We start from the raw sequence: 21,962 nt of genomic DNA, 5'->3' as shown, positions 1-21,962 counted from the left end.
AATTCCTCCACTTCAGGTGAGAAAAGTCCTCAACTTTAAATGACCGCTCTGTTGCAAAGCTACTTGCGTCACTCTCCATCTTAGCGAGTCTGACAGCAGCTGTCAGTCACTGCGGGTCTGTCAATCACCCGCTCAGCCCCGCCCTCGGTTCGTCCGTTGGGCTCTGCCCACTTTTCCAGCATTTTTCAAATATTGCCAGTGGGTGGAGTCAGGCTCTGACCAGGGGTTTAGTTACCCTTTAAACTATTTATAAGTGCTTCATAATGAACTAATGTTTTGTTTAAGTTGCAAACAGGAAGTATTTGTGCGGTGTGTGTTCCTCAGGATGTTTATCTGTCCCTCTTCACACACACACACACACCCACACACGTCTGAGCAACTCTCACACACTTCCATCTACACACTCACACACATAGAGCGAGAGAGAGAGAGAGAGACACACACACACACACACACACACACACCTGCAAGCACGCACACACAGAGAGAGAGAGAGAGAGAGAGACACACACACACACCCACATGCACACACACACACACACACACACACACCCGTCTGAGCAACTCTCACACACTTCCATCTACACACTCACTCATACACACACGCACACACACAAACAAACACAAACACACACACACACACAGACACACACCCGCACACCTGCGCACACACATGCGCGCACACACACACACACACACAGAGACACACACACACACACACACACACACACACAGAGACACACACACACTAGCCCAACCCCGAAACCTACCCATCACAGAAAACTTTAAGCATTTTTTAATTTTTAATAAAACACTGTTTAGTATATGTTTAAAGTCATTTGAAATACGAGGACTCGTCCATAAATCACGTTCTCGTTGTAATACGAGTGTAATACACACACGTCATCATACAAGCAAACAAAAAATAAATAAATATATAGGCTATATATTTTTTTTTTATAAAGAAACAAAAGTCTCGACTATCATTTTTGGAAGATTTTTTTGCCCATGCATACGTCCCCCTCATGATGCTATAGAATGCTATTGTTATAGAATGTAGTTGGTTGCCAGGGTGTTGCTATGCTGTCGCTAAGAATATTTCTGGCTCGTTGATGTTTGGTTGATAAGATAAACGACTTTAAAGGCACTTTGATGAGATGAGAGTATGACTTTTTTGACAAAAAAAAAAAGACATTCCTTGAAAAAAAAAAAGTTTACCGAAACAAGTCACTTTGAATAAATAGATTAAAAGTAATCTAATAATCATTATTAACTTCATATATCTGGCCACTCAGCACTGGTTGATTGACTGTTGCATTAGCGCTTCAACATGAAGTGACTGTGGGAATCTCTTCATTATATCGGTGTGTTCGGAGAGCAGCTGTTCAAACAGCACATGTTTGAGAGGAGCAAACTGTTGGAAAACTAAAGCTTTTCCTCAGTCAGACGCTCTATACGCTCGAAACTATATTTCCAATTAGCACCTCTAGGGTTTACAGCCTTACTGGGGTTCACAGAGGATGCTTTAAAGAACACACTAATAATACGTCACTTTAAATCTTCAAAGAATGATATTACACAAGAGTCCTGTTCAGGCCAATATGAAATTAGACTTTGGACATAGAATATATATATATATATCTAATGAGAAGCACAACCAACAATAAAGAACATTATTATATATAGCTATATATGAACATTTATCAAATTTATGAAAATTTATGATATGAACATTTTGGCCGATACCGACAATTCCTTATATTTATCGGCTTTCAAATATAAATAATTATCGGTATCGGACAAAACTTTCATATTTGTGCATCCCTAATATATATTTATATATACATATATTTATATATATATATATATATATATATATATATATATATATATATATATATATATATATATATATATATATATATATATATATATATATATTATTTTTATTTTATTTATTTTTTTACTTTGATGTATGTTTTCATTTTGTTCTTTCCTATTTTTTATTTTATTTTTAAGATTTACTTTAAAAAGTGCTATAAAAAAAATAATGTTTATTATTATTATTATTATTAAAACCAATTAACTTTATTAATCTTAAAGAAATTATATTATAGCCAACGCAAGTCCTGTTCAGGTTGTATTTCACATTAAAATCAAAAGTAATTATTCGAAAAATATATATTTTGCTTATAGAAAATGAAGCCATATATCGAGACGAGATGTTTTGCATTGTGACATTATTTTTATGACAATTCTCTAAATTATTGTAATGAAAATGAGACATATATTATTTAAATCTTTTACAATTTAAACCAGTGGATTACAGTAATAGGAATCTATTAAGAATCACTATTGACAATAATGATCAAATAAAGCAAAATACATTACAATTTGCATTAGGGAATAAACTTAAATTGTCATGAAAAAAACTTTTTTTATGCCAAAAATGTTGGTTTTCATGAGATTTATCTACACCATGAAAATATTTTTTTTCAGTTTTTTTGCCAAAGGTGTTGTAACGAACCATTAAAGAACTTAATTTTATAAAAGTGTAACTGCATTTCTCAGTAATCGTCAATAAAAGCGTATTTCTTATTTCAGGAGCTCTCTGTTCAACAACCAGCTCTCGTCTCTCGCTCCGAGCGAGACAGCAAATAAGATGCTGAGCGCGTTCCCACTTTATGTCCCATAAACATCGTGGAAACACAGAGAACGAGTCCATCGGCCATTCCTGGATGTGGACATGAGTCAATATTAGAGACGGAGGAAATGGGATTTTTCCAGACACTTTCAAAAACACTGGGAATCTATTCTGGCCGAGCTTCAGTTCCTCACGAGCGCCAGAATAAACGCCTCATTCTGTCTTCATTCTCATTAACCTCATTAAACACTAATGCAGTCTCTTATTCACGGGCCTTCGAGTCTACAACATCCCTGAAGGGTTTTACAATGAATGTATAACACCGATTCAATGAGAATAATATTAGATATAGAATTCAGACACTATATTTAAACTATATATTCACACACAGATATTTAAACCCAGAAATAATTGGGATATTCATTAGAAATATTTTTTTTGACATAAGTAAATGTTAAACGATTAATCGCATCCAAAATAAAAGTTTGTGTTTACATAATAAATGTGTGTGTGCTGTGTATAATTATTTTATATATTTAAATACACACACATGCTTGTATATACTTGTATAAGAAATATTTGCATGTGTATACTGTATATAGATTTATATATAATTTATATTATATTAAATTATAAATATTTTTTCTTATTTTCTTAAATATATACATGAACGTGTGTGTATTTATATATATAAAATAATTATACACAGCACACACACATTTATTATGTAAACACAAACTTTAACAGCCCTATGTCGTGAGAGTTATGGGATATATCTTTAATAATCTTTTTGGGATATATATTTTTTTTTTGTGGAAGAAATGGAAGATAATGTTACATAATATTATATTTCAACTAAACACTGTTTCTGTCAAAGAATCCTGAAAAAAAATGTATAATGGTTTCCACATGAATATTAATACAGCACAGTTGTTTTTAACATTGATAATAATCAGAAATGTTTCTTAAATTATCATATTATACTGATTTCTGAAGGATCATGTGACACTGAAGTCTGGAGTAATGATGCTGAAAATTCAGCTTTGCATCACAGGAATAAAATACTTTTTAAAATATATTCAAATAGAAAACAGCTATTTGAAACTGTAATAATATTTCATATTTTTTTACTTTTTTATCAAATAAATGCAGCCTTGGTGAGCAGAAGAGACTAAAACATAAAAAAAACATCATATATATATATACTATATATAAATGGAATATTTTACAAAGGTTTACAGGAAATTAAAAGTTACTATTACCGGTACTCATACTATAAAAGTTAATATTACTAATACATAAAAACAGTTAATATTACTCATAAATATTGTTTTTTTTATGTTTTCCTCAATTATTTCAACTCAATTTTATTTGTTAATGTAAAAATAAGGAACACTATCGGTACTTGCAAATTAAAAAAAAAACGTTTTATTAGTTTCTTTTACGTTTTCTTTTACTTTTTTTTTTTAAAAAGTAACGTTTTAGAGCTTAAAAAAAAAGAAGTTATTTTACTTTTACGTTTCGGTCACACTACCTTGCCTGATGAAGGTCGTGTGACCGAAATAAAGAAATTCTCCATCAAATAAATTACATATATATCTCCATTAAAGAAATTTAGACTGTCATTCAAAGGCATATAGCCTACACTCTAAAAAATGCTGGGTTGTTTTAACCCAATTTTGGGTCAAATATGGACAGACCGAAACGTTGGATCAAAAATGCTATTTAAAAATGTAACCCAATGGCTGGGTTTGTCCATATTTGACCCAAAATTGGGTTAAAACAACCCAAAAAATTGTAGAGTGTACATATATATTCACATATATATTTTCCCCACATTAGGAAATTGATTTTAAACCTCTATATGAGTGCCGCTGCTGTTCAACTGTTTGCTTTCATGAACACAGACTATACGGAATAACATGATAAATAAAGCATCCGTGTCTCACTTCCTATATCCTGTTTGCAAAGGCCATGAAAAAACCTCTGCATCTGAATCTGCAAGAGGAACAGGAGACGACAGAAGAAGAGAGACTCATTCATTCAGCGCCGGTAGACAGACACATGGCCCGAGTGTTTCATAACCGTCCTTCACGGGTCAGTGTCAGTAAACAAGCCCAGATCCTGCTGGAGATATCCTACATCTGCAGACCTGCAGTCTGATCAACTCACACCGGGTACAAGCGCTGACTATAGCAGACTGTAGATGTGACAGTTCAACCCTCTGGTGCTGTTCGGCTAGGGTTAACGGATTAAAATTGTAAAAAATATATAGTTTTTTACTTTTGTTTTTACTTTATCGGAATGGTACCAAACTTAATGGTAAAGGTTTTGGGATTTGCAATGTGAACACACACACACACACACACACACACACACACACACACACACACACACACACACACACACACACGTTGGTGCAACTACATTATGAGGACTCTCCATAGGCGTAATGGTTTTTATATTCTGTCCCCTTACACTGCCCCTATCCCTAAACCTGCCCATCACAGGAAACATTCTGCATTTTTACATTTTTTTTAATAAAACATTTTTTTTTAAAATGTTTTTTAAGCTATTTTAACTATGAGGACTCATAAAATGTCCTCATAAACCACGTTTAAGTTGTGATACCAGTGTAATACACATGTCATTATACAAATTTGTGTCCTCATAAATCACATAAATAAGCGCGCACACGCACACACACACACACACGATTCAAAAGGGTTTAGTATGGTGGCCGAGAAGTGCAAAACAAACCACATTTCCGAAAACAATAACAAATTTATAAACGCAATGGAAAGACTAAAAACAAATCTAATTTGGTTTCAGATTTGTCGTTGTGTTTTTTGATTTGTTATTTTGTTTTCAGATTTTTTATTTTGTTTTGGGAAATGTTATTGTGTTTTATAACTTGTTAATCTGGTTTTAGTCTTTCCATTGCGTTTATAAATTTGCAGTTTTGTTTTCGGAATTGTGGTTTGTTACTTCTCGGCCACCGTAGTACGATTATGATGGTGTGTGTGTGGGGGTCACACTCAATAACTATATTGGAAATTAATGGGAGACCAATTTCATCTAGTGAAAATGTTTGGTACTACGGGCAAATAAAATATTACCGAAAAGCAAATTTTTTTTGGAGATGCCCACATTTTGAACACAACTTGTTTAAGTTTAGGGCTTTGATTTTCTTGCAGTTTAGGAGTAAACGTGTTTTTTGAAAATATATATTTCATAAAAATTGTAAGTATTTTTGTGCATTTTTCATAATAATAAACTTAAACTTCTAATCCATGTTATGCGGTTTTCTGTGAAACTTCATGTGGCTCATACAGTCACGGAAACGGCGCGTGTTGTAGCCTACAAACAATAGGCTCAGCATTTGAGGAGAAAAATGTCAAATGGTGACAGAAAACGAGACAAATAGAGTAAAGAAAATACGATTTCATTCTCTTACCTTTATAGAGCAGTCCGAAAAGTATATTACTTACTTGTTTATAGTTACTTGGGTATAGTTAATTGGACGAACGCGGCACGCGAACTGTTTAGCATACTAGCATACTTTGTATGCTAAACAGGTCGCGTCGCGTGCCGCGTTCGTCCAATCAACGACGCTGACACCTCAACTATGCAAATAAGGACGTTAACCCAGCCTGAGACAGCAGTTTATGAATATCTTGATAACCCGCGTAAATTATGAGCAATACCAAACCTGAAGCCCAAGATTCTCGGGGTTTAGAATGACCCAGACCAAGGTTACCTATTTCAAATGTGAAACACATATTTAAAGTTGCCTAATAATTATTAATGAGATAAAAAAATTTAGGATTGTAAGAAATGATATTCACATAATTAACATTTCTCTCACCTTGTCCACCATTTATGTTTTTTTATCCAACATATGGAAATGGAGGGGCCCTTATATGCAGTAGTATATTCCTGCACAACCGGAGGCTGCAGTTTTAGGACCCCAGTTTTAGGACCGCAGTTTTAGGACCCTAGTTTTTTGTGACAGCGCCACCTACCGAACTGGATGATATAGCGGCGGGTGCTGTTTCAGGACCGCAGTTCTAGGATCCAGGTGGTTTAGTTTGTACATAGTATCAAGATCCACCTTGATCCTAAGGCCCCGTTTACACGATGGGAAAACGCAGATATTTCTCTGCGTTTTGGCCTGTCATTTACACGAAAACGCCGTTTTTATCCCAGAAAACGATTATTTCTAAAAACTCCGGCCAAAGTGGAGATTTCTGAAAACGCCGGTTATATGTTGTCGTGTCAACTGGGAGAAACGGGGTTTTAGGTTCTCTCTTGTCGATTCTGAGGATTTTGATTGGCTTGCATGGCTTTATCCTTCTCCCTACACTGCCGCCCATAGGTTTAACATAGTTATAAAGGCGCTCGACGGCGTATTTATGCGGGTTGTGTGCACGATGTTATTATTGAAAACGGAGGGGGAGAAATATTCGTTTCTCTAAATACCCGGCTATGTGTAAATGTGGCCTAAGTCTCATTAGAAAATATATATATATATTAACAAATAAGATTATGGAATAGAATAGCTCCTGCAGCAGGTGGATTAGAGCAAGTAGCATCAAGCTACACGACACAATTTAAAAGATTAATATTAAACTTTTACTTAAAGCTCACTTTAAACCACCATCGAGTAAGATAGGATATTTGTACCATATTCCAGTCGCGGTTTAAAATGGTTTTAAGTCATAAAAAGATGTTGAAATATGGTATAATAAAGCAATTTATATGCAGCTAATGGCTATACTTGCTTGGCAATACTGTAAACATTCTTAATTCATATGAAAATACCCAAAATTGCACGAAAATCACACACAAACCACATATACTCGAAATCGTGCATTTATTAGCTTCTTGTTTAAGGTGAAGAGATGTGTCTTAGCTTTGTTATCACGGATAACAGGACCGCGTCATGCAGAAGGGCAGGATTATTGTCACGTTGAACCACGTGAGATGATTGACAGCTGTACAGCGAATGAGACTTGCGTACATTACTGACGCAAATCAGGAAGAGGAGACCCAGATCTCTCTGTGTTCGCTGTTTACCATAAACACTATCGAGTCTTAAATCTTTCTAATGATGCTCAGTTTGTCCAGATAAAATAAGTAAGAGTGTGATGTTTTAACGAGTAATGAATGTTGAACAACAATCTGTTGTGATCAACAATGTGATCTTTTATCTTTGCCGCGAAAGGGGTTAAATTTGTGTTTTTGGTAATCCAGTTCTGTAGGTGGCGCTGTCACATTAAACTAGGGTCCTAAAACTGCGGTCCTAAAACTGGGGTCCTGAAACTGCAGCCTCCAGTTGTGCAGGAATACCCTTCTCCTTATATGGGCAGTAATGTCCACTAGTGGAGAAGTGTGGTACTGCGCCCCAAACTAAATCTCACTGAAAGCTGATTTTTTGAGATATCAAACAAAAATTTGAAACACAACTTGTTCAGATTTTTGGCTTTGATTTTTTTGGTGCATTTTTAGAGTCCACCAGGTTTTGAAAATATATATTTAATATAAAATATGAATAATTAAAATGTTAACATTGTACATTTTCATAAACTCAAACTTCTATAACTTTTTTTCTGTTCAACTTTTCTTAATTCTACAAAAATCTGCCAAATGTCTTTAAAACAATTTTACATCTATATTCCAAAGCATTCTTGAATTACAACCATTTAAGTTCGGCATGTGCATCTATGTCTATAAAAAAAAAGGGTTGCCGCTTAAAAGGGTTGATATAAACTTGTTCCCAACCATGAAGACTTTCATCCAAACAGTTCGACCCAGTTGAATTTTTACTCTACTGTTCAGTAAATACCAAGAGGAGGCAGTAAAAGTTCTCAGACTCTGATGTCTTTGGCTCAGTCTCATGCGCTTTCATCCCACATCTACACTTCAATAATGCCTTCATTCCCGTTTAAACATTTCAACTGATAGCTCATTTGAACTTTACTGTATTGAATGAACCCGTGATTTAATGAAGAGGGAGTTTAGAAAAGAACCACAATCCATTTTCTGTATTACATTTTCTCCATTTTTGTTTATTGCATATCAAGCCAACAAACGACTTCGTCCATCCAAGTCCGGGATTTATGGAAATATTCGTATAATCATGGCAAAGACAAAAGAAACACGCAGCAAAGTCTTTCAAGATGTTGCAGAGAAATATCGAAGGACACCTGGAAAACTGAACCTTTGAATATTTCACGTGTATATTTGACACGATTGGTCTGCGCTGTGAATTCACCATCTAATAAAAAGTCTAAACAACACAAAACGTCCCTCAATATAATATAAGAATATAAGAAAATGCTTCTATTTATTTTTTTATAATCTGTGTAATAAATACAAACACTAAAAAGCAACAGTAATTAAAGTTATTCATTTCAAAATAAAATGTTGCAAAAAGACATTCTGTTAAAATGCAAACATCACAAACACACTTGCAATAGTACGTTTGTCTCCAAAAAAATAAAACTCATATAAAATACATACAGTACGTTTGTCATTAAATATTATTCCAACATCTATAAGGAATGTTTCAAGTTAAATTATTATAGTTAAACCTATTACATAGGCCATCTTGTTGACCCGACCCACGGGCTTTAACTCCTGTGGAGACAGTAAGAAAGAAATACATGTAGTGGATTATTGCTCTGATTATAATTTTAAAGGTATAGTGGAAGATTTTCTTTTTCCGGGTGGATCATAAAGACTATTGGTCCTCCTAGTTGTCAATCATTCTGGTGATATGTTTACGTAAGGCCGTCGGACGTGCTCGTCGCTCGGTAGTGTTCGCTTTCTGCGCATGCGCACTTTCCGGTGTACGGTATATGACATGTGTGGGGAGCTACGGTTTCAGCCATTCATTAAAGCTCCCCGTTCTCACCGGGATTTTTCAAAATGTCCGAGGGTCGCAAGAGAAAAAGTGTCTACGAATTGTATGACAAGAAGAGAAAGGCCTCTGAAGAAAGAAACAAGACCAGAGTGTTTTTGGGAGAATATTTCACACGCTGGCGTGCGCTAAAAGCACAGGTTGGGCTTCACTGATGCTTCAGTCACGAAGTTTCTACTCCACAGGTAAAGTTTGGCATGCTATTTGGAGAAATCCATTTAAAATTACTGCTAGTAAAAGTTAATGTAAGCTATGATTAGCGATGCTAGCCCTGGCACAAGTCACGCACCGCGCAGACACGGTAAACATCTCAATTTGTCTAATAGCCTTATCACCAAATGGTAAAAGGTATCACGCTGAAATGTTATAAAACCTTGTGTGTTCATTTTTGATAATTCCAATGTGTTTACCATAGTATTTATTACACAAATGCATATAATAAATAAATAAATGCCGACAGCAACTTGTAAAAGCGATGGTGGAGCGTTTTTAAGATTTCCACTCTGGAGGGTGGTTTCACTTTTTTGCGTTTTTAAGCCCCAAAAACGCCGTCGCCGTGTAAACAAAAGGCACATCCGATAAAATATTTTTACGTTTTCACCCGCGAGCGTTCTCGTGTAAACAGGGCCTTAAACGTGTGCACGAGAGAGCGTGCACGAGCCTAGTTCTCATCGTGCACACTCTCTCGTGCACACGTTTAAGGCCCTGTTTGGGGCTTAAAAACGCAAAAAAGTGAAACCACCCTCCAGAGTGGAGATCTTAAAAACGCTCCACCGTCACGTTCCCGTCTAAAGGGTAAAAACTGTAAAAACGCAAAAGTCTGCTAGACAGTGAAGGCGTCGTGTACGCGTTTACGTCACAGGCATGCGCCAGTACAGGAAAATAACAAAACATTATCAAACTAAAATATAGCATTAATTTCATTGACAAAAAAATTATAAAATTCTGTCATTATTGAGCGACACACGAAGAGCGCCGAGGGTTAAAGCTGCAGCTTTACCAAATTAAACATGACAAACTGTGTCAGCGTCTCTTTCACTGTCAGTGCTTCACATCGCCACCTAGCCGCCTGGAGTGCACACTACATCCAATTTCACACACTTTTGCGTCACCATATACACGCAGATTTCCCCCCATAACGCTCGTCTAAACGCAGAATAAAAAGTGATAACGCAACGCCAACTTTTGCGTTTTCTTGTGTTGCGCATGTGCATTTTTTCAAAAAGTGGAGAGGGCGGTTCTTCTCTAAAACTCTGGAAAATCTTCCACTATACCTTTAATGTCCTACGATAAATAAATAAAAAACTCACCCAGTTATGATGCAGTTTCTCGTTTGGATGTAAACGCCAGTGTAAACGACCTCACAGCGCACAACGTTATTGGAGAAGTCTGACTCGGGCACCAGGAGGTCTGGATTGACAGTGACCTGTGCAGGACAACAGAGAATCCCGGCTGTGAACGCCATAACGTCTGCATCATCTCGTCTCAAAACCCATCATACCTTAAGAATGTAGTTCCCAGGAGCGACGTCTGTGATGTCGATCCATTGGCAGTCGATGTTGGCAGCGTATGTGTCGTGGCAGCCTGGGCTCAAACCCTGAAAATACAGCAATGATATCTCTATTAATAAACCCAAACACTATAAGTGACCCTGGACCACAAAACCAGTCACATGACGCACGGGTATATCTGTGGCGATAGCCAACTATACATTGTATGGGTCAAAATTATCCATTTTTCTTTTTTATGCCAAAAATCATTAGGATATTAAGATCATGTTCCATGAAGATATTTAGTAAATGTCCTACCGTAAATATATAAAACATGTATTTTTGTGAGTGAGTGCAGCACAATCGTGAACATAAATGCACAACTTTAAAGGAGATTTTCTCAATGTTTCGATTTTTTTGCATCCTCGGATTCCAGATTTTCAATAGTTGTATCTCGGCCAAATATTGTCCTATCATAACAAACCATACATCAATGGAAAGATTATTTATTCAGCTTTCATATGACCCATAATGGTCCCACTTTACATTAAGTGGCTTTAAGTACTATGTACTAACATTGAAATTAATAATTTGATACAATGGACTTATTGTGTACATATATGTTTTTACATTGTACTTATATTTTAAAAATACCTGCTTGTAATTACAGTGGTAATTAATGTATGTAATTACATTTGTAATTACACTGTTGATCTGTCCCTTACATCTTAACCCACGCTTATACTTACCCATACCAGCACACCTGTCCCTAACCTGACCCGTATCACACCGCAATAGCAGCAAAAGTGTTTTACAATACAACATGAACACAATAAGTACATTGTACTTATTTTCCTATGTAAGTACATAGTACTTAAAGCCACTTAATATAAAGTCAATTTAACCCTTAGGACTTTTTTTGTGGTCCAGGGTCACATAACTATGACAGAAATGTCTGCACTAGTTGAGCTGCTGGTCTGGTGTGTGTGTGTGTGTGTGTGTGTGTGTGTGTGTGTGTGTGTGTGTGTGTGTGTGTGTGTGTGTGTGTGTACACACCTGTGTGTGTGCAGTGCATGCGTATCGGCGGTGAAATCCAGGATCGCAGCCAGTGTCTTCCAGACAGAAACTGGCCTTGTGTCCCTCAGCGACCTTCCGTCCAGTGTTGATGTCCAGGAGATCGTAGTGACTGAATGCATCCATGCTGTGATAGTGCCTGCATGTGGGATTCAGCACATGAGTCTGATCATAATGCACTTTACATGTGTTTTTATAAGCACTATTACTATTGCTCGTACATAATCATTTGACCTAGCATTTATAACACAGTTATAAAACCAATATGCATCACTCACATACATTTTATGAAATACAACACTCATCAATTTTATAAAAAAAGATATGCATCACTCACATATATCGCGATTAATCGAAATCCAAAATAAAAGTTTGTGTTTACATAATATATGTGTGTGTATTGTGTATAATTATTTTGTATATATAAATACACACTGATGCATGTACATATTTGAGAAATATTTGCATTTATATACTTCATATATATTTTTATATGATTTATATTATATATAAATATAACTATTTTATATATAAATAACAAATTTTTATTAAATATATACATGCATGTGTGTGTATTTCTATATACAAAATAATTATTCACAATACACACACATTTATTATGTAAACACAAACTTTTATTTTGGATTTCGATTAATCACGATTAATCGCTACAGCCCTACTCACATAATGCATCACTTGCATACATTTTAGAAAAAAGATATGCATCACTCACATAAATTTTATAAAACCGTGGATATGCATCACTTACATAATACATAACTTGCATACATTTTATGAAACTGATATGCATAACTCATATAAATCTTATATGCATCACTCACATGATAAATTTGATTAAACAAACAGTTCCGATTCTGAATTCTAACTGTATGAGAAGTGTTGTAAAAAGAACGATATTACATAGGCTATTGCTGTTTATTTTTTAAACTAACAATCAAAACTTTTTATTGAACTTTTAATATATTTTATAATATTAGTGTTGCTCTCAAGTTATAAAAGCAATAGGTATGAACTGCAGTGACTGGAGGGGGGTTCAGTTCTATGCGTTTATCATATTTTATAAAAAATTATAATTAGCAAGCCATTGAAATGCATCACATAAAAATGTATAAATCAAACGGTTCCGATTCTAAACTCAGATTGCACGGACCGTGGAGTGAAATGAACTATATTACACTGTTTATTCTGATTTTTAATAGCAAGAAATGTAACTTTTTATTGAACATGACTGTATTTTATAATATAGCGGTAGCTCCAACTTTATGAAAGCATTTTGCATGAATTGGAGTGATTGTACAACATTAAAGGAGGTTTTAGTGCTATCTTATAATTGTGTAATAACTCACTGATGACAGCTGTGCCACTCCCACTGGTGTCTGGGTTTGACCGGCAGAAAGTCCGTCGTCCCCATGTTTCGGACTTTCTGTGGGAACCGAAGGAGAACCCTGTAGTCAATGTCTCTCACCGTGGGTCTGTACGCAGATCTGGAAGATATGAGCTTATGGATCATCATGAGAGGTCACGAATGATGACTGCACAACTGAACATAAGTTTGTTAATAGAATAAACCAGACCACCTAAAAGCTCTCACTAATATTCAAACAATGCAACATTTATTTTTTATGTCATCTATTCACCATGGTAAGAAATTGCAAACTCAACATGTTTGATTTTCATTGCATTAGGTAAGAATATATATTTTTAAGTGTGAGTTAAGTATCTAAATATATTTTTTTTCTTATTTTGTTTTTATTCTATTTTTTGTATTGTACTGTAAAGCACTTTGGATCAACTACGGTTGTGTTAAACTTGTGCTATATAAATAAACCTTGACTTGACTTGAAATATGGGAAGCCCTTTTGACATTTTGCATTATATGCAGGATATGAATTTGTGATATCAACAATTTAATTTCTACAAGTAAATTTTTTAATTCTTGATATCAAGAGTTAAATTCAAAACTATAATTCTTGATATCTGTAATTATATTTTCACTATTAAATGTCACCATATGCTGTCATTCAAATTCAATTGTTGATATCAAGGATTGATTTATACTAGTTTAGCTCATTAGAAAATTCAAATTTTACGTATCAGAAATACAATTCTTACTAGTAAAAATATATATTTTTATATCAATAATTAAGTGGTTACTAATGCAAATGTCTGTTCTTGATATCAACTAGTACAAATGTTCATTATTGATATCAATAATTTGATTGTCACTAGTACTGACAATGTTAATTTCTGATTTCGAAAGCCATTTTAGATATCTGAAATTATTCTCCTAATTATTGATATCAGAAATACATTTTCAGATAATAGAAATAACAAATGTAACATTTTGACATACATTTACAGATATCAAGAATGAACATTTCAACTAGTGACAATTGAGTTCTAGATATCAGGAATTTATCATTTTACTAGTAACCATGTAATTATTCATATAAAAAAATATGATTTTTACTAATAATGATTGTATTTCTGATAAGTAAGAAATACATTTTTTATATCAACAATTGAATTTGAATGTCAGTCTGTGGTGATATTTAACTAGTTACTAGTATTACAGATATCAATAATTACAGAAATATTATATTACAGATATAATAATTCTTGTTGAAATTTAATCCTTGATTTCAAGAATCATTGTTGATATCAAGAGTTAACATTTTTACTAGTAGAAATGTAATTCCTGGTATAAAAAATGGCCATTGTTACAAGTAGAAATCTAATTCCTGATATCAAGAATTAGCATTTTAACAGTGAAATTTGAATTGTTGATATCAAGAATTCATATCCTGAGAATAATTAAAACAAAGTCAAAACGGCTTGCTATGATCTAAATAGTTTTTAGTGCCGCTGTAAATCTTCATAAGATGATGTGTGTTCACACACACCGCGCCAGGCAGTTCTCCTCGGCCGCGCACCGGAGCGCGTACATCTGGACGCGCTGGATATATGAGCCCGCCTGGATGGAATATGGATCTGGCACAAGGTCCGGAAGACCTGCACAACACAAGCATAACCTATACTGAAAACACGCCCTATAAAAAACCACAACTGCCACATATGTTGAGGTTAAATGCGTGCTTTACGCACAGCTCACCGTTCTGGAAATATCTGGTGCCATACCCGGTGCCAGGCGGGGGTCTGCGGGGAATGAGCGTCCTGCCCCCGGGAGGATAGATGTTGTAGAAGACGGTATTCCTGTTGCGTGGATCATCTCCTGGCATACTTTCAGACGTTGTTCCCTGCTCGATTGGGACATTTGGAGCTTGCGCTCTGGGGAGACCCGCTTCATTATTTCCATAATCTGAATTTAAGGTGTTTGGATTCTCCGTGGGCGCAACCAGCTGTTGGAGATTGGCAACCACTGGCGCCCTCCGCGCAGGGGCTCTTCCACCGCCTGAGTATTCAGACAGGACCGTGGCGTTAGTTCTGGCTCCTCCTGGAGCTCCTCTGAGCCTCTGGCGCACATGCATTTGTCTGGCACCCGGTGCGCGGCTGTTGGCCACTATATACTGCATGCGGTCGGGGCCCAAAAGCGCGGTGCTGCTGTCCGGTACGCTGTTAGTGGGTCTCTCAACCGATTCCACTCGAATTCGCATGGTCCTGTCCCGGGAAGCATCTCTGCTCGGATGAACCCTGGACTGTCTTCTGGACGGCACCGGTGCGTGATACTCAGAGCCGGTGCTCATTAAACTGAACACCTGGCCGTTATTCATCCACTTGATCCGGTTCCTCCAGGGCGCGGAACTTTGCGCGCTGATAAAATTAGTCAGTCCTTGAAGTAAATATAAAACTAAAATCAAGTTTGGCATCTTGAGAAACATTTTAAAACTGGACAGTCACTGATATGGTTTCCCAGCACAGATGATGTGGGACTCTGGAGTGCGTAAACGGCATAGTCCGAATCTTCCGCGAGCCACTAGAAACGGGAAGAAGAGAAGCGGACAGACATTTATCAAACTGTGGGAGTTCACGCGCGCATGCACAGTCAGCAACATTCGCTGTTAACCCCTTCCTCGCCGAACAAAGTGGTGTCTCGAAACCTTTGTTCAAGCACTGCAGGCAAAAAGCTTTTTGAAGTGAGTTAGGCCTAGGCCTACAGGTGAAACTGGAAAAATGAGAATATGGTGCAAAAGTTCATTTATTTCAGTAATTCAACTTAAAAGGTGAAACTAATATATTATATAGACTCATTACATGCAAAGTGCGATATTGCAAGCCTTTATTTGTTATAATTTTGATGATTGTTTTGGTGAAAACCTTTTCACAATATTCTAATTTTGAATTTGGGGTTTTCATAAGCTGTAAGCCATAATCATCAAAATTATAACAAATAAAGGCTTGAAATATCTCACTTTGCATGTAATGAGTCTATATAATATATTAGTTTTTAAATTGAATTACTGAAATAAATGAACTTTTGCACGATATTCTAATTGTTCGATTTTCACCTGTACGTTTGATGAATGATCAAATACATTTACATGAAAAGTATAAAACATATAGTTTCAAACACATCAATGTCACCTGGGATAAGATCTGATAATTCTTATATTTAAGTCTGTTTCATAAACAGAAGGTTTCAGGGTTCTGGTAAAAGACAGATGTGTTGAAAATGCCTTTAATTGGCTTGTAAATCTCTCATTACGATCATGACCCTGTTGATGATTGCACTGCACTGTCCTGTCCACAGGATGGCAGTGTGCACTAACAGAAACACACACTGATTTAGATTCATGTCATCAAACCCCCCACAGTTCATTTCTCCAGCAGTGATTTAACTGCACCAACACATGGACATGCATTATGAAGAAAATAATGCACTGAAAGCTTGATCTGTGTTTTCAAGACAAGAGTATTTTTCACAAATGTCAAAACAATGGTTTGATATTCTCAAATGTTGCTCATTTCCAGTTTACACTCCGGGTGTTTGGGGTCAATATGATTGACAGAATTTATAAAAAGTACACATTTTCAAAAATACAAATTATATATTATTTTTACTTCTCATCTACACGTTTAAATGCTGGTTTTGGGAGAATATGAAGTACTTTTTTTATTTTTATTTTTTTTTTACCGCAAAATTCCTCAACTACACCATTAGCATGCATATGAAAAGTTACATTTTTATGGAAAAATACTTCTATGATCATCTAAATTAAATATGAGTTGTTTCTAGTCATGGATCCCATAGAGATCCATTCATTTTTCAGGATGTGGCAAACTGCTCTTATATCATATATATATATATATATATTTTTTTTACATATCTTCAAAACAACAGAATCAAGCCCAGGTTGTGTGTGTGTGTGTGTGTGTGTGTGTGTGTGTGTGTGTGTGTGTGTGTGTGTGTGTGTGTGTGTGTGTGTGTGTGTGTGTGTAGATAGATAATGTAGAAAAAGCCACAAAATATTATGCAACCAACAAAACAGAAAAACGGTTAATTGGTTAACAAAAAGCTTCTGTACTAAAATGTCATGTGTGTTACCATTATGGTGTTACCATAGTGTGTGTGTGTGTGTGTGTGTGAATGACACTGTGTGCATATTCTATATATTAGGCATATAGGCCTACTATTAACTTTCCTGTGGAAAAGCTGCTTGTGATTCGCTGTGATTCATCATGTGACTCTCATCACCACTGTGATTGGTGGTTGTCAGTGTATTACAACGGTACAAAACAAATATGAGTACTTCAATAAGTCGGTAAATTAACATTATATCCAACCCGGTCACACTAGAATGCGTCTCTATAGCACGCATTGTGTTTATCGCGCAATTAATACACGAAAATTAGTTTTTACGTGCAATCTTGATCATATTCTGAATTAAGAAATCATTATAATGCAGTCAAATTTTTTTTACAGGGAACATAAATAATTATTTGACCATCCGAGTCTTTCGTTCAATTGTCACGTGACAGACGTGTTATTACACGCAATAAAGTGCGAAAACTGCAGTAGCACCTCAATGCAGTACATAAGATCCAAGGGGCGGAGTTAGATCCAGATCCGATGGGCGGAGTTGGATCCAGATCCGAGGGGCGGAGTTGGATTTCCTCCCACTGCATTCTGATTGGTCGACAGGTTCCTAGCGTTTCTCACAGGTTCGTGTTTAAAGTCTATGTGTAGAGAGAATGGTGTCGTCTTAGCGGCCCCTAATTTAATAATAAATGATCGTTGCGACGGAAGCGAATCAATCAAAACTAACTTTAGCTGGAAAATAATTGTATTAAAGAACCGCTATAAAGCCAAAACCATCTCCATTTCCTTAAATTATAAGTTTATCTCTGTAAAGCTGCTTTGAAACAACACTGTTAAAAGCACTATATAAATGAAGATGATTTGACTTTTGACAGAAAAACAAACTTGCTGAAAACAAATCTTATTTAATGAAGTTTAAAAAGTTACAAACATTGTAGTTTGTACATGTGTGAATGTGATTTTTTTTTTCATTTGGAAAAAGCGTTTAATTATAATCCAAAACAAAAAGATTGATTAAAAATTCTTACATTTCATCTTCCCTGAAAAGCATAGTTCCTTGTTACATGCAAGCATAAATATCTCTTAAAAAGAAATGTATTCTTTAATTGGCTGATCTTTTACCCCTCAGTAGTCCACATGCACTTTGATTTCAAATATTACATCAAATATTATAATATTAATAAGTAGGCGCGTCTACTTTTGAGTAATATTAAATCAAGTTTAAATTCAAGTAGAAAATATGTGCGCTTTTCCACTGATTATGCAACTGTAAGTGACTAAATTAGCAGCACTAATTTTAAACTTATAAATGACTTTACAAGGGAATCTGACTTGCTGGTTCATCTGGTGGTGGGGCGTGGGGGCGAAGTATATATAGTGGGAGGAGTTGGATCTGGATCCAACTCCTCCCAATGGATTTCATGTTCTGCAGTGAGGACCTTCTCGAAAACTGCGTATCATATGCACATACAAACTAATTTTCGCGTATAAATTGCACGATAAACACACTGCGTGCTACGGAGACGCATTTTCATGAAATCAAGCTCACTGTAAATTTAATTTAAGTCTGTAAAACCTAAAATGTTGCTACTGTATTTTTTTACAGTATATTTCTGGCAACCTCAGCTGCCGGTTTTTTTTTATTTTATTTTTACCGTACATTTACCGGATTTGTTTTACAGTGTAGGATTGACATTCGTATGTGTCACTCAGGACTAATGAAGCCAAATATGGCAAGAGCTGCTGAGAGTAACGTGACACTAAACCAGAAATAGACGAGGTGAGATGACACGAGGAGACAGCCTCCATAAGAGCGCGCGACCCACAGCAGCAACAGACACTCACACTCCCCTCAGCAGAAGATAGGCTACTAAGATACAGTTTAGACTACAGTAAGTATCAAACATTACATTGAGTCTTTACTTGTGTGTCTAAAAGTGCAAAATGTGTAAAACAAATCACAAGCAGAAGCGTTGCTTTCCACCAGGTTTGTTCATTGTATGTAAGCGCGCGAGCGAATAGCAAATAAAATCTCAGTGTCTTTGGCGCTCCTGGTTGTTTTCACTGTTGGGTTTGTGGAATAAAATCTTCCCCGTGTTTCCTCCCGACATCAAACTAATGCTGCTACGCTTTTGAAATTATTTCATTCGTAAATCTAGGTGTCCAGAGCTGCACTCATCTTTGTGTGATTTTACGAAGATGGTCTTTAATGGTTTGAGCACAAGATTTCCCAAAAAGGAATATATCTGATGCCACGTACAGAAACATTATTCTTCAAGGAATTGCCATCTAACTGATAGTGCCTAAAATAAGGGCTGAAGGTCACCTTTAATTTACTTCTGGAAACAGGTGAGGACAATGCATTTTTGCCTTTCAAGAGCTTTCCATCAGCTCTTGGGCTTGTGGATCATGGAATATATTACTTGCTTGGGACAAAAGTGGACGCGGACCACCAGAATGGATAGCTATACATCAATACTGATCTATAATTCACTGAAAAAAATGTTTATTTGTCTCATTCTGTGTGTGCGTAAAGCGCGCGTCTCCAAATGCGCGCCAGGATTATTGCGCTCTAACGCGCTGAGAAAATGATCAACTAAAACTACATTTGTACGAAATGTAATTTCGATGCATAGCATATATACACAAACTGACCTCGAGATTAATTTTAATCGTGTATGCGAATTTAAATATAATTTAATTACACTTTAAGATATAGCCTACACAACTGTCCCATCCGGGTAAAAAGAGCCGAGAAGAGAAAATAGGCCTACCCTTTGATACTATTTGTAATAAGGCATTCATTCTTTTTTTTTTTGATCATGTACTAGTCATAAAAAGATAGTTACTGATTTAACTTTGTTGATATCGTGTTTTATGATCGCACGTTGATGTTGAGATATGATCCACGTGTCGTTGCGCTCTCGTGTTCACAAAAGCTCGCATATGAGCGAAATTCCCGCTGACACTTGTTTCCTGAAGGCTGTAATGTCCTTCGATTTCAACACCCATATTGGTCAATGTGCATATTCCCCAACTGAACATGTGTGAATGTGTCGTTATGGAGATGCATATGTCTGTGGTCACGTGCTCTGCCGTTAACCCGAGACGCCCATCTAAAGATAAATTGCTGGTCAGACAGAAAAGGAGGATATGTTCTGTGTCTGCTGGAAAAAGAAACACAGTGTGAATTGCCAACTGGTTCAGACTGGTTAATATGCACTGACCTGCTGCGTGTCCTGTTGGTAAACCAGCATGGCCATTCTGATTGATTAAGCTGGTCTTAAACTGGTAAACAGCCTGATTAAAAGAAACCAACACAACAGCATCTAGTGCCCAAAATTTAACATGTCATTTTTATTAGCACATTATGAACAATTTATTTTAAAGAATGTAAAACACTCCTTCTGATCTTTCATTATAAAGTATTAAACATTTGCCTATTAATTATAATACATTAAGTTGAAGTTGACTTAAGTATAATTTTAGACATTTAGACAGATATATTACTTGCTTGGGACAAAAGTGGACACGGACCGCCAGGATGGATAGCTATACATCAATACTGATCTATAATTCACTGAACAAAATGTGTATTTGTCTCATTCTGTGTGTGCGTAAAGCGCGCGTCTCCAAATGCGCGCCAGGATTATTGCGCTCTAACGCGCTGAGAAAATGATCAACTAAAACTACATTTGTACGAAATGTAATTTCGATGGATAGCATATGAGTTGAAGTTGACTTAAGTAGAATTTTAGACATTTAGACAGATAATTAAAAATATATATTAATAATAGCATATCATATATCTATAAACTCTGATATAGACTCTGATATCTGTGAATAAACTCTGCACAAGAATGCTAGTAACTTCTAATAATCCAGGATAACACAACAAGAGAATATGATTTATTATAATTTTTTATGATAATATAAAAATACAACGTTTGCCTATTTATAATTAGAAATGTATGTAAAGGGTTTAACATAACAATAATTCCCATGAGTATTTATTTTAATGAATGTATTTACATTATTTCGTTGTTATTTGCATAAACAAAAATATAAAAATAACAAACTGAGTCAAGATGCTGTAAATAATACACACACACACACACACACACACACACACACACACACACACACACACACACACAGTTAGAGGTTTAGATTTAAGTTTATACACTTAGACATAATATTATAAATATATCAGAATGTACAAATCTACAAAAAGTATTATTATTATTTCCACTGAATCTTTAAATAAACTCTGAACAAGAGTGCAAATGCTATTACTCATAAGAATCCAAT

General features: G+C 35.7%; 2 protein-coding genes and 1 long non-coding RNA gene across 4 annotated transcripts in view; 2 read left to right on the top strand and 1 right to left on the bottom strand.

The window, feature by feature from the left end:
• LOC306998665 (uncharacterized protein) overlaps positions 1–10,503 on the top strand; it is a 39,969-nt gene extending 29,466 nt beyond the window's left edge. The window contains exon 4 of the transcript XR_013797637.1: positions 10,319–10,503. The gene's annotated coding sequence lies outside the window, so the exon portion shown is untranslated. The remainder of the gene's footprint in view (positions 1–10,318) is intronic.
• On the bottom strand, positions 8,692–16,149 carry loxl5b (lysyl oxidase-like 5b). The gene is made up of 7 exons (XM_079612892.1): positions 15,267–16,149; positions 15,058–15,166; positions 13,501–13,638; positions 12,116–12,272; positions 11,071–11,166; positions 10,880–10,995; positions 8,692–9,286 (listed from the first exon to the last, which is right to left on the bottom strand). The coding sequence occupies exons 1-7, from the start codon at positions 15,991–15,993 to the stop codon at positions 9,280–9,282; spliced, it is 1,350 nt and encodes a 449-aa protein (XP_079469018.1). The 5' UTR covers positions 15,994–16,149; the 3' UTR covers positions 8,692–9,279.
• A 3,296-nt stretch (positions 16,150–19,445) lies between these two features.
• The window catches only part of LOC306998664, a 43,346-nt gene continuing 40,829 nt past the window's right edge, over positions 19,446–21,962 (top strand). For both annotated transcript variants that reach the window (XR_013797635.1, XR_013797636.1), the window contains exons 1-2: positions 19,446–19,543; positions 19,811–20,000. This is a non-coding gene — a long non-coding RNA (uncharacterized lncRNA). The remainder of the gene's footprint in view (positions 19,544–19,810; positions 20,001–21,962) is intronic.

The sequence above is a fragment of the Phoxinus phoxinus genome (assembly GCF_949152265.1).
Source record: "Phoxinus phoxinus genome assembly, chromosome: 5".
Taxonomy (NCBI): Eukaryota; Metazoa; Chordata; class Actinopteri; order Cypriniformes; family Leuciscidae; genus Phoxinus; species Phoxinus phoxinus.
Note: the sequence above shows the minus strand (reverse complement) of the source record. Positions and strands in the feature narration are given on the sequence as shown.

Coding starts and splice junctions, on each gene's coding strand:
- loxl5b (XM_079612892.1), bottom strand. CDS start 15,993: ATGTTTCTCAAGATGCCAAACTTGATTTTAGTTTTATATTTACTTCAA. Junction 15,167..15,266: donor CACCAGATATTTCCAGAACG/GTGAGCTGTGCG, acceptor TGTGTTGTGCAG/GTCTTCCGGACCTTGTGCCA. Junction 13,639..15,057: donor GAGGAGAACTGCCTGGCGCG/GTGTGTGTGAAC, acceptor CATATCTTCCAG/ATCTGCGTACAGACCCACGG.